Genomic DNA, 14,419 nt, shown 5'->3' on the forward strand with positions numbered 1-14,419 from the left:
TTTTAAAAACTAAAATATAAAACTATTAAAAGAAATACAAAAACAAGTCCTGCAAAAACACTTATCTAGACAGAGGGCAAAAGGACGGGAGCTGCTGTGATTGGCATTATCGAAGCTTTCTTTAATCACCCACTAGTAGCAGAAATAGAGTGATTCATTTGAGATGAATTACGTAGCTCTGCATCATAAACTAAGTATTTAACCAGTGATTGGCAGAGATTAAAAGGTGTATAAAGCAGAATGTAACTGAGGATATGGGTGTGACTGCAAACAATACCATCATAGTCACAGTTAAGTGAGTGATAAGTCAGTTAAATATCTGATGAACCTGCCACATAATGATTTCAGCCTTTGTTGGCTCGTCCAACACACGGCTACTGCAACACAAATCATCAAGGTGGAAGTATTTCTAAAAAGCTATCTTCTCTTTCTAATGCTTTGCCAGTTTATTTTCATTTTACTCTTTGAAGGGCAACAATTCTACCTCATTACTGAGAATTACTATTTCCCTCTGTGTTCATGGCTATCTAATTATCTATGCCTGACAGACTGAGATGTGATTGTTGTGACAGTGTATTAGATTCAGTGGCCTGCAGTCTCCATGGTGCTGCCAAGTTTGAATCTCGCTGCTGTAGGAGAAAGTCCCTGCATGCTTTGAACGCAGACAGTACAACATTCAAGTTACAAGGACCAGCTCTTTCTTCAACCCCCAGGAGATCTGGCCAGCAAGACATCAGGGAGATTTACAATACCCTGCAAACAGCAACAATCAACATATGGAGACCCCTTTTCTCCTACATGGCTACTAAACTAGGACGCCGACCCAAACCTTCTTTAAACCTTTGAAACCTCTGGTAGCCAGCTGTTAATGCATCTTGGATAAACATCCCTCCAACGTAGGCGACCATACCTCACCTCTAAGAGCCAGTCAACCACAAAAAGTATCTGGCATGGACTTTAAACCCACTATGAACCCTGATCTCTAGTTTGGATTTTGTCTATGGACAATTGGTGTATCAGTATGTGTGTATTTAACGACATGCCTCAGACTTTTATTTCATTGCCTTTAAGCTTGAAAGTTCACAACAATGTAGTTCCACCATCTCTCATAACATTAATGTCATGTTTATCATGTTCATGTTTCACTCTCAAAACACTAAAGCTACTATCAAAAATGCAAGATTAGAAATCAGCGTGATCATTTTTATTAAGGTCCAGTGTGTCAGATTCAGGGGGATTTAGTGTCATCTAGTGGTGAGGACTACCAATTGCAACCAGCTGAAATTTATCCAGGTTGAATTCCTTCAGGTCGCTGTTTATACGACAACAATTTCAACTGAAAACAGTAAACTTTAGTTGCATTTTGGCTGATGGTTTACATGACAGCGATGTTTTGGGTGCCTGAAAATGCAGCGTTTTGAAAACGGGTTCCAGAGTGCAATTTTTTGGAAACAGCACCGTCTCTGTTGTCATGTAAACTTGCAATATGCAGGTCCTCTGAAAACGGAGACTTTTCGCACATGCGCGTTACGGTTCCAGTCACTAGGCATGCGCGAGAAAGTCAACCATCACAACAACAATGGCGGACTCCCGAACTCTGTTTGTGCTGCTCACCCTATTGAATTTATCAACGCTTTGCCAGCAAAGTGTAGATTTACTGTAGCAACCCCACCTTGTCGTCCGTCCAGACAAATGTTTGTGCAGTTGCCATTTTGTTTGTTTATACATCACCGCTCTGTAGAAGGAAGCGCATGTGTTCCTCTCCAAAACAAACGGACAAGGTGATTTCACTTGGTAAAAACACTGAAAAAAGCAGTTTCACGTAATGAATGAGTGTTTCTCCAGTGCTGTTTGATAAGTCCCAGACAGGCCTCTAGCCCAGTGCCTGCTAATGTCTGCTCACCTTTCTTTTCTGATAACTTCAAATCCAGACGTTCAGGACATTTTTAATGGTAGGCAAATTATCTGCAGAGCTCTCCTCTGAAAAACAAACAGACCTGGTGATTTGAATTGGTAAAAACATGTAAGAAAAGAGTTTCACATTAAAAGATTAGTGATTTTTTTCAACAATGGTATTGAGGAGAGGTCAGAGGTTCTTAAATTCATAATTTATAACTTCAGTTGGCTACTTAGTACTAACATGTTAGACCGTTAATTTGACTCGCTGCTTCTCAGGTAACAGTCACCTCATCTGCTCATCTGATCGTCCACTTATCAGAAGATCAGCAGTTCAATCCCCGGCTTCTCTAGTCCGCTTGTCGAAGTGTCCTTAGGCAAAATACTGAACGCCGTATTGCTCTATAGTTGTGCCATTGGTGTGTGAGTGTATGTGAATGTTAAAGCTGAGTAATGGTAAAAGGTAAATGAATTTACACTTGTATGGCACCTTTATAGTCCTCCGATCATTCACAGCGCTTTTACACTACAGAGCCACATTCAGCAATTCACACACTGGTTGCCAAGGCTACCATACAAGCTGCCACCTGCTACTTATTTCAGTAGCTGCAGGTGGCACCTTGAATGGTAGCCTTGGCCAACAGTGTGTGAACGTGTGCCTAAATGAGTGAATGGGACATGTAGTGTAAAAGCTCAGACTCAGGATGTCTTTAACATTTCTTAGACTTTTTCATCTGCATTCTCTTGTTTACAGTTATTCTTGGCCCACTTCCAGCACATTTATGTGTGTACATGAAGCAAAAACTTGAAAAAGTTTGGCAAGCAAACATTCAGATGGTAGGGTCAGAATTTGGTGTTAATGGTTCCATCCTGCCTTGTATCAACGGTTCAGGCTGGTGCTGGTGGTGTAATGGTGTGGGGGAGATTTTCTTCGTACCAACTGAGCATGGTTTAAACACCACAGCCTACCTGAGTATTGTTGCTGACCGTGTCCATCCCTTTATGACCACAGTGTACCCATCTTCTGATGGCTACTTCCAGCAGGATAACGCACCATGTCACAAAGCTCACATCATCTCAAACTGGTTTCTTGAACATGACAATGAGGTCACTGTACTCCAATGGCCTCCACAGTCACCAGATCTCAGTGCAATAGAGCACCTTTGGGATGTGGTGGAACGGGAGATTCTCATCATGGATGTGCAGCCGACAAATCTGCAGCAACTGTGTGATGTCATCATGTCAATATGGACCAACATCTCTGAGGAATGTTTCCGGCACCTTGTTGAATCTATGACACCAAGAATTAAGGCAGTTCTGAAGGCAAAAGGGGTCCAACCTGGTACTAGCAAGGTGTACCTAATAAAGTGGCTGGTAAGTGTATATGCCAATGTCAGGGGGTATTTGAGCTGGTTTTTGCACTCGTGTAGTTGCCTCTTTTTTTTGCATTTTTATGATTCACTTACAGCACATATGCACATACTTTTTGGCTTTTCTTTGTAGTAATGTCATTTTGTGTTTTATATTGCTTGTTTTAGAGCTGCATATTTTCTATTTTGTATGTTTGTTCTTGAGATTTTTAATCACAAGAGTTTTTTTCTGGTTTAATAAATAAAAAAAATAAAAAAAATAGTGAGTGGTGGGAAGACTAGAAAGACGCTTTACAAGTGCAAGTCCATTTACCATCTGTTTATCAGGTCTCATATACACTACACAATAGAAAACTGCATTATTCATTGGAGTCATTCATTAGCCACAGCATCGTGTACCAGTTTCTCCTTTCCCTCTTGTGTCTTGTTTGTAAAATGTTGTGTTTAGTCCTTGTAGCTGTAGTATCAGTAAAAAATGTGTGTTTAACTAAAAGTGAACTTATGCTTGCATCTCAGTCATTTAACCTTAAAAGACCTATGTCCTCACAAAATAGCTGATTTAAGATTAATCATAATTCGAATTGGTCTCTCGTGTGTGGCCCACAAGGAGGACTGTCTCCCTCTTACTATACATACTCACATATGAGTTATGTTGCTGAACGACTGATGTCATATTTGACTTGTGTGCATCAAGAGTTCATAATTCCCACTTATAACCATAACACTGTGCGTTTACAAATTCCTCCACTGCTTTTCAGCTCCTTCTAAGAACAGAGGAGTGTCTAACAGCCAACAAAAGAGATGCGTCACTGCTCTCATGTGAAACCTGAAAAGTGGGTTTTAGGACTGTTTGGTATGTGAATCAAGGCAGTCTGCTCACTCACTTTTTCATCAGAACACTTACGCCATAATGTAGTGACTTCATCATGAGTTTCTATTGACAGCTCTGGCTCAGTGAATGTCAGCTGTCAGAGGAAGCGAAGCAGCTCCTGATCACTTTCGAGATCATCGTAGATACTTTTATCACAGTTTAGAGTTTTGTTTTTTGAGGAATAACCACAAAGTAAGAAGCGAGGTTTTTCTAATTTGATTAATGGTATTTTTTGATTCTGTTGTGGGCACTGTGACAGCAGTGTTTGAACCTCCAGTCTGCTCGAACGGAAGTAACTTTTCTCTCAGCAATGAACCTCAGGTAAGTTTCTGAAGAACAGATAATGATCAGCACTACGCACAAAGAGCTACAGGAAGCTTGAGACTCTTTGTCTTAAGCACTCATAATATAATCTACGTTATCTTCACTGTTACTGGCTTATTAATGTCTAAAGTGTGGTGATACATAATCATATCTGTGATGAAAGAATGACTAATACCAATATGGCTCAGGTTCTTCCTTTTGTTGCCTCCTGTTTCCTGAACGTATTCTCTTATACAAACTACTCACTATTTTTTTTAATTTTGGAATAGATTAAACATAACAGATTGAGGTCATTAACAATTTGAAATTAACAACAACTGTAAATAGTCCTTTACAAGTCTGTAGTCTTTGTCAGTGGATATATTTACCGAGGCATTATGTTCACTAAAATGTAAAACTGTACTGAGATCAGCAGGGCGAGAGGTCAGGAAGGGCAGAGTAGGTGAATATTGTTCTGGTCAGTGTTAAGAGCTGGTGGGAGCTCCAGTCCTCAGGAGGTGCTGTGGCCATAACTGAAATAAACGTCAGTAATGGGACATGCTAACATGCCCCCTTGATAACCCTAATGACATGTGCCAAGCAGTCCCCTCCAAGGATGGAAAGTGCTTTTCTTGTGGCAACTGAGAATGCTTGTTATGTGTTTGTAAAGTACGCTATAATACCATTACACCTTTTCTCGCTAAACGAGTACAGTACTCAGCTAGTTTTTAAAAGGCGAGTGTTACAGAGATGCTGTTATGGTGCTACCAGGATGACTTGGTTGCACATATTGATAGAATTTGAAGAATAAAACAACCACACACTGCTGTCTGAAATAATCATTAGCAAATGTAATCAGAATCATAAATACTTGTTATAATATTACGGTGCACTGGAGTTCTGGTAGGGTTGCTGTACCTCAGCAGAAAGCGTCGCTGTTCATTACTTTTAAATGTATTCAAAAGTGAAACCTAAAACGTAACATAAGTGTTAGGTAGGCTGTATCAATGTTGACTGTTCTAGTTTTTGTAAAGTGATAGTATGTAAAAGTGCATTTTTATTCTGCAGCCCTCAATCATCTGTTAGTCCCCTAAAAACCTGACAACCCCTGATCTTAGATTTTTGATTGCAGATGCTCTAAGATAGTTTGTTCAGCACTCTAAAAAATGTCTCCTGGGGGTTTTCCCTCACCCCACACCCACGAGGGTTGGCTGCAGAAGGTGTAACAGTAGGTAGTGTTACATAGGTGACTACAGCCCTGACCTGAGAGGTTTGTTGGTAACCTAAGTGCTTTGAGATAAGTACCGCACCTCAGCTTGAGGATATACCATCCCCAAACCAATTCAGTATCAACATTGCCAAATCTATATATCGGAGAACTTCAAATCCTCCATTAAAAAAATGTAATAGTAGTCAGATGGGAAAAATATTAACTGATGATCTATATCCAAACCAATTCATTTGTATAATGTATTTTTTTTTACATGGATGAATTCTTAAAAGGCAAAGAAATTCATTTCAAATTAATTAATAATATATATCCTTCCAGTGAATCCCTTAGAATGAGACTTAACTTTGAGAGTAATGTTTGTTCTTTCTGCACTTCAGATACTGAAACCAGTAGCAACTTGTGGTCATTCCCAACTATTTTGGAAACAGATGGAAGAATGGTTTAAACAAAAGAATGTCATGTATGAGACAATATGTTGACTAACACAATTATCATTATGGCCAAATATGACACGCACAAAGCAAAATTTATGAAAACACCAAACATCTTTTAAGCTTTCTGTAATGATTTTTTGTTGTACTGCAAATCCCTAAAATGTATAAAATCTAAATATGCAAACAAACTGCTCAACTGTGCAGAAATGTACAAATTTCCAGACCCTGAAAATAATATGGTTAACTCTCAAATGAAGACCAAATAACGTTGTCTTGCATTACGTACCTTTAATATAATATAACACCAATAAATCTTTTTTCACTAAGCTAGAATATTTTATAGAGTATAGTACTCAACTAGTTTTTAAAAGGCTTGTATGTAGTCAGTGCACCACATTGGCCTTGTCACAATTACCACAATTAACTTTTCTGCCATAAGGTCTACTTTTATAATTTTACATATAATGCTCAGTTTTTTTGACACTATCATATACCAACATGTGTCAGTTACATTATATCATTTAGCACTGAGGTCATTACTTAGTGGTGGTGTTGTACTGGACTGTATTATATTGAGAGGTGTCTCTAATTAGAAAAGTCCAGCACAACACCATCTTTATGCCCATTGTAAAGATATTAGGCAGGGCTGTTGTGTTGGATTATATTAGGATTATATTATATTGTACAGATGCATCTAAGTGAGTGGCCACTGAGTGTACTGGACAGCTGCTGTGTACCTGAGACCAGGCAGTAAGTGTAATATGCTCAAAATGCCCCTCTTTGATAAAATGGTGGACTTGCCTTATTATTGTAATTCTAAATTGTTAATTAAAAGTTATTAAAAGCTAAAACTTCTACCTGAAGATATCCTAGCTCTCCTTCAGCTAACAGCTATTTTTGTTTATTGGTAAATACAGTGTTTCCTCTTTCTGAATGAATCAAAATAAAGTTCTTTAAAGTGCAGTTCCTCATCTCAAACACTTGGTGGCGGTGTTGCTTAGAGTTGAAGCGCACAGCGCATGCGCAGTGCGATGTAAACACTTGGTAGGCCGCCGCCGTCTGTCTGAGCTCTGCAGACATTAGTGTGTACACGTATTATACGGCTGCATGGGCTGGACCCGCAGAGTCAATGGGAACTAGCTAGCTAACTCAGCGCTGGCTAGCTTTCAAGTGGAAACCTAGCTATGCTAACTTGGAGAATATAGCTGATGTATTCGGGTCAAGCGTCCGAAAACCGGTCTTTTTCTTATAACAGTGGGACTTTACTTTCGTGCATGGGAAGCAGACGACCTTTGCTGCCGCTGGTTAAAAACGCTTCAAGGTAAAGGATTGTTCTTGTTTTTTTCGGGCTCTGACTAAGCACTGGAGCGAACAGTAACTCAGAAAACGACTTGTAGTTATCACTGTAAGAGTCCAAGTGAATTGGGATGACAGTACAACCAAGAAGTAGACGGTTTCACTTCTGAACTCTTGCAGTTGTTTTGTCGCAGTATTCGCTTCTTAACCGGTTGTTAGTCATGTCATTGGACGCTTAGCATAGTGTTGGAAAAGTAGTTAATTTGCTTGCTAAGGGCTCCGACTATCACCTGGAAACAAACTGTAATTTAATGAAGGATGAGATTTTTTTTCTGCTTTGCTATTTTGAAATAACCAAACGATTGAAGTGTTGAACCCGCCTGTAAGCCTCGTCAAACTCGCCATCGTTAGCGCTTTCTGCATGTAAGACACTGAACACTGTTGCATTTGATGCTACATGGGCATTTCAGCTCACCACAACAGCGAGCCATAAAAGGAGCAGAGACTTCTCCTCTGTCTATTTACTGCCTGTAAACTAAAATGTGTTTGATGGCTGGGAGCATGGTGTGTAGCCTAAGCAGAGGATTTACACTGCTCAGCCCTGTGTGGCATTGGCTGCGTGCAGGCCAAGGATATATTTAACTCAAACTGCGGAGAAGTGACTTGCAAGTTGCAACAACACCACGGCTCTGTGGCCACAGATGTAGGGGACGATTAACCCAAAGTTTAACACCTTATAAAACCTTCTTTACTCCACTACTTTTATTTCATAACTTTAGTTACAAGTTACTTTACAAATAAGGTTTATTAAGACTGTAAATCAACCCATAAGTTATATTACGAAAGATTACATTAAAATGAGCCCCTTCTTTGCCATCTGCAACATAAAAGTGATGCACACATTAATGTTTCAATAAATATAACCAATATTATAACACATTTTATTCTGTGGTAGGGTATGAGAGTTTCAGGGTACAATAACCATCTGGGTTTGTGCCTTAAAGGAATGAAATCAAAAAAATTTTTTTAATTTTTTTGTTTTTGGTTGACTCTTTAGTACTATAATTGAAACTTTAATCTATTTTTTTAAGCATGTACTTTTGTATTTTTCCTCAAGTAAGTTTTTGAATGCATGACTTTTACTGTAACCAGGTGTTTCTACACTGTGGTGTTGCTACTTTTACTTGAAGGAACATTGTGTAAGATTGAGGGAGATGTAGTGGTGTGTAGCGGTGAGGATTGCATAAAGCAACGAGCTTAACTTCTCTCGACGAGATCTCCGTCAGCATTGGTTTTTACCAGAAGCTGAATTATCCGCAGAGGTCTTTTCCTATCCAAAACAAACAGACCAAACGCACCAAACAAAGCAGTTTGCTGCAACAAGGTTCTGCTAATGTGGGCTCACCTTTTGTCTGATTTATATGTTCAGGAGTTCTTTACCAGGAGCCGAATTATCCGCAGTAGTCTCCTCCTCTCCAAAACAAACAGACCCGGTGATTTACACTAAGGAAAACACAGAGTAAAGCAGTGCTTGTTATAAATCAGTGTTTCTCCAATGTAGTTTGGCTTGTTGGAGACAGGCTGCATCATATAACTTAGGATCTAGACGTTCAGGAGGTTTTTACCGTGAGCCAAATTATCCGCAGAGATCTCTTCCTCTGCAAAACAAACAGACCAGGTGATTAAAACCAGTAAAAACACTGAATAAAGCAGTTGCATGTTAGAAAATGTGGTGTTTTTCCAATGCTGCTTGTCAATGAGGGGCTTTTAACTATGGTTGCCGCTGCTGCCGCGGCGGCAGTAGCTCAGTCCATAGGGACTTGGGTTGGGAACCGGAGGGTCGTTTGTTCGAGTCCCCGTCCGGACCAAAATATGGAGCGTGGACTGGTGGCTAGAGAGGTGCCATTTCACCTCTCGGGCACTGCCGAGGTGTCCTTGAGCAAGGCACCGAACCCCCCAACCACTCGGGGCGCCTGACCAAAGGGCAGCTCCCTCACTCTGAGATCTCTCCACTTTGTGCATGTATAGGTCCTGTTTGTGCATGTGTGTGTCTTTCGGACCTGTGTGTAATTTACAAGCAAGAGTGAAAACATTGAATTTCCCCTCAGGGGGATTAATAAAGTGAATAAACTTAAACTTAAACTTAACTAAATGCGAATAGCCCTTTCTAGAGCCAGTATTTGGTTTGTCCGTTCTGGGCATGGTGGATCTCTGTAGACAAGGACAAGGACCCGCTCTCTACGTAGATATAAATGGCTCATTCCAAGGTAACGAAAACACAACAATGCTTATTTTCAGGCGATTATACACCAAAGAAAACATACTTATATATTCTATTCCATTTCTGCCAATATATCCGCCTGAACCCTACACACTGGACCTTTTTAAGTAAAAGATATGAGTACTTCTACCACTGATTTAGCTCATCCTTTGACTCAATGTATTCAGTTTCAGTACACCTCTGCAACTCTGCATTTCTGTGATCAGAATTCACCCAGAGTGCTTAAATTAGCATGTGTAGGTTAGCGACTCATGCGATTTGTAAAATGAGTTTCCTGGGAGGTAACTAACACTGAACTTCTCTTTTTTGTCAAGTGTTTTTCTGGAAGTTGTATCTGTGAGAATACAGAAAGAGTTACCACAGAAACTTTAATCTGACCACCAACCTCAGAGGAGCATTACAGAATGAGTTATAATAGCCCACATGTTTTGGGACTTGTATTTTGGGGTTATCACACACAGAGAAAGTTTCGGTTGAGTGGTTACAAGAGGCTGTAGTGACATCTGTCAAACTAGTGAGTGCAAGTGAATGGAGTGAGCTTTTCAAGTGGCCCAATACCACATATGGGCATATCGCACGGATCTAGAGGTGGTCTGTGGAGGACCATATGCCAGTCACTGATGTAGACAATGGAGCTTACACACACTTTCACAGAGTGCTTAGTAGCCGGTGTTTTAGACTGGCTCTCACTCCCACAGAATAAACTAACCAAGGCTGAGATATATGTTTAACATTATCGATTGAAACATTTCCTACACTACTGTAAGGCTACTTTCTGCAGTGCTGGTTTTGCAGGCCAAGTGTAAATTATTAGCCAGTGGTTGCAACTCTCATTATGTGGCTGCATAATGAAGAATAGCCTTCAGTGGGACCATTGAAATGCTGATTGTACACTGGGAAAATCTGAGCTTCCCCCTGTGTGTGAAGTGAAAGGCCTTTCTACCTCAGTGTGAGCGTGTTATTGTAAGTCAGGCCTGTGTTTTAATACCCTCACACAGTACATGGACGGCATGTTTCCCTGAAGATGGCCATGCTCTCTCCTGCTGGGCCACACAGTTTGTCCTCATTCACTGCCTAGAAATGGTATGCGAGGAAAGAGAAGCAAAAGAGAGAAAGGCGAGATGAATCAGTCTTGTCACCTCACATGACGACGATAAACACCTTGTAGTCTGAACCTTGTAGTTTTACATTTGTCCTGGCTCTTTAAAGAGTCTGTTTTACAGCACTGTGAGATATCTGTTGGGTGGCGTGCATTTTGAATTAGGAGAAAGGAAATGCTTCTCTGCTCTTTCTCAGTTCCCTAATCGTCTTGAAGTTGTTTCGCTGGGGCTTTTTTATTCGTGCTTCGCTGTGGGTTTCATTAGCTATGCGCACTGCATCTCAGGGCCCCCTTTGAGTTCTTTGGCAAACAAAAGCAGAAACAATCTCTGTATCCAGGATTTATAGGGACGCCTTGCTTCAGTTGGCTGGGCTTGCTAGAAGGAATGTATTCTAAGGCCACCTGGACACTGGCATCTCTCAAAGCGTGGTCTTCCCCTGTCCTGACTAAGTTGATGTTAGAACCGATCACATTTTGCTCCCAGAATGCTGCATTTGGGTTGTTTTTAATCTGCGTTAAAAAAAACCAACTGCAATAAATCATACTGCTGTTTGTTTTGTCGAAGTTTTATGAATCAGGAAATTAACTAAGATCATTATTTATGAGGCTAATCATTAATCAGACCTAATAAGAGCACACTTTAACAAGGCAAGGTCCAGACCTTAACCTCCACTTGGCCCCATGTGGTGTTTAGTCTACGTGGTCATCTTTTCTCTCCCCCAGTTAGTTCTGCATGGTGTCCCACATTGGGAGTCGGTCTGTGAAGAAACCTCACGTTTTCTTCTTTGCTTTCAAAGAGAAAGGCTGCAGACACAATGCTAGCCTGGATCAGTGGTGCAAAAAAGAGTTGGGTAGGGGGGAAGAAACATTGGTGTAAGATACAAACTGAGGAGCGCAGTTTTTCAGAATCAGATTGTTCTTTTTTAAATATTCCCATATCGTTGCTGATTCTAATTTTTGATCCTTTTTACATTTTAATAATTCAGTTAGATGCAGTTATCTATAACTGGGTTAATGTGTCTGTCAGGAAGATTAGATGTCCTAATACTCTGTCAGATCTGTGTAATACAAACAAAAGGATATATTAATTAACTGGACGACCATGTACGCTTTTACTTTTCTGCTGTTGAAGTGGGAAAATGTGCTGATCAACATCTGTGTCAGGTTGCACTGCACACACCCAATCGATATTCTGGCTCTGTGCAGGAGCAGGATGTGTCCGTTAGTGGTGTGGATCCTGTTATTTTTGGTAATGGCAGTCAGAGTGGGTAAACTGTGTTTTCACAATCATTGAATTAGTGTTTGTGTGAGCAGTGTACTGAGTTGTATGGGGAAAAAAGTTTAACTCATGAAGGTCTTTTTCTTAAAAGACAGAGATAAAGACAGATGATCATCTGTTATATAGATAAATCACACTTTAATTGTCTAATTATAGGTGATGTGTAAGACAGTGAGCCACATGGTATTGGGAAGATCAGTAAATATGTCCCCCACAGTAAAAACTCAGGAACAGGGTGTTGTCATGATAACAGTAAAAGTTCAGTGTACCAGCTTCTTGTTTTGTTCCATTTCAGAATAGATTGGGCACAAGCACAATGCCAGGAGACCCCAGAGGTAGAGCATGCATCATAATATACAGTAGCTTTTACTATACATAATGTAAGTGAATTCATAATTCACCAACATAAATGTTTTCTCTGATTTTTTTCTTCTTTTTTTTTAGCATTTTTGTCTTTATCACAGTAAATTTGAGTTACCGATGGCAACAACAAGCACGGCTGAAAGCGAAACTATTACCGACTCTGCGGTGGTTTCAAAAAGAGGAGCAGCTTCAGTAGTGTGGAACAAACTGTGGTGTCCTGAATGTTTTATGAACAGCCCCGGACTTCTCAGACTCTTTTAGTGAGTTACCACTCAGAGGGAACTCATTCAGCGGCTCCTCTGGCAGCAGCACAGCGTCTCTCCCTCTGCTCTGTCGCCGTACGCACACCGGAGTCGGTGTCGCCAAGTGATTTTGTCATAAACCTTTGGTAATGTGAAATAGTTGTGGTATCATAACACCCTCCGCAGGTTACAGCGTGATGATTAGAGGAGAAATGGCAGAGCATAAAGGTCCAGGTGGGACAAAAACCCCAACTGAATCATTTAGGATTTTGCTAGAAGAAGGAAATCACCTGTTGATTTATATATATATAGATCCCAGGGGACATTTTTTGTATTAGGGAGCTGTTTAAATGTGTAATTAGTGGTAGATTAATATTGTAACTAGGGATGGGAATCGAGAACCGGTTCCTGTTAAGAACCGGTTCCAACTGGTTCAATTCATCGACATCATTAGCCTTTATGCTTAACAGTTCCCTTATCGATTCTTTTCATTATGCCGAATCTATGCTCTTCAGTCAGCAGCACGTTCAACAACAAAGAAGATGTAATAGCGGAGAGACAGAAGCGGTCAAAGCCATGGCTTCACTTCACGCTGTTGTTAGCCTCCCTGGAGCTGCTAGCCCACTGTGGAGCCTTGCGCATCCCCGCTCCAGGTACACGGTGGCAGGACGCTGTTGTTGTTAGCCTCCCTGGAGCTGCTAGCCCGCTGTGGAGCTTCGGCGCATCCCCGCTCCAGGTAGACAATGGGCGGGGCGCTGTTGTTGTTAGCCTCCCTGGAGCTGCTAGCCCACTTTGGAGCTTCTGCGCATCCCCGCTCCAGGTGGACGGCTGGCGCGGCGCTGTTGTTGTTAGCCTCACTGGAGCTGCTAGCCCGCTGTGGAGCTTCAGCGCGTCCCCGCTCCTGTTGTCGGATTTCATGGGAACACCAAGGATGGTAAGATGAGGGCAGTTGAGTTGATTTGCACGCTATTTGTTGTTATAATAAGCAGGGCTAGCTGCGTTAGCTGCCTTACCTCAGTTAGCTGCACTAGCTGTGTGGTGTTGACACACTCAAATCTTTCTCATCGTCTTTCTAAACTAGACCATGGCTTTAAGGTTCATAATAAAACGTTATGAAAGCAGATGTATTGGATTACAAACAACAGGAGGTGATATCATTAATTCACAGGAGGAATCGATAATGGAATCGATAAAGAATTGGATCGATAAGCAGCATCGATAATGGCATTGATATCGATAAAATCCTATCAATTCCCATCCCTAATTGTAACAGAATCTGAATCTCACTCTGAGTTACTGTTGTTCACAAACTAAAGAAATGAGAGATCATTTTTGTTTAGTTTTACTAAATATTTGAAGGCAAACTGTAAAACTATATCACTTATTTAGTTGCAATTCTATGTCCTTAAATTAATTATATATATTTTTTTTTACTAATTTGTCATATTGTCAAGAATATCATCATTGCAAAAATACCATGATATTATTTTAGGGCCATTTTGCCCACCCCTGGTGTTAAAACGCTTTCACAGATAGGACACACATCTTTGTTTAGTGAACATCCTTTATACTAAGAAACAATCAATCTTAAAAAGCCAGGCTTTTCAACTAATTGAAATGACGTAATATTTTTGATATGCAATACACCTGTTTTTGCAGAGTGTATTTTATTGTTGGTTGCCCAGCAGTCTCTTTCAGTGCTGCTGGACATGATGATCTCGATAATGAAAAATTCACCACAGTCATCTTACTGT

At 40.5% G+C, this 14,419-nt stretch overlaps 1 protein-coding gene across 1 annotated transcript in view; it reads left to right on the top strand.

Moving 5' to 3' along the window:
* The first annotated feature begins 4,303 nt into the window (after positions 1-4,303).
* The window catches only part of evi5b (ecotropic viral integration site 5b), a 45,480-nt gene continuing 35,364 nt past the window's right edge, over positions 4,304-14,419 (top strand). Inside the window, exon 1 of the mRNA XM_050054274.1 lies at positions 4,304-4,458. Within this exon, the coding sequence (XP_049910231.1) occupies positions 4,360-4,458 (99 nt within the window). The 5' untranslated portion in view covers positions 4,304-4,359. The remainder of the gene's footprint in view (positions 4,459-14,419) is intronic.

This window comes from Epinephelus moara, chromosome 10 (genome assembly GCF_006386435.1).
Source record: "Epinephelus moara isolate mb chromosome 10, YSFRI_EMoa_1.0, whole genome shotgun sequence".
NCBI lineage: Eukaryota > Metazoa > Chordata > Actinopteri > Perciformes > Serranidae > Epinephelus > Epinephelus moara.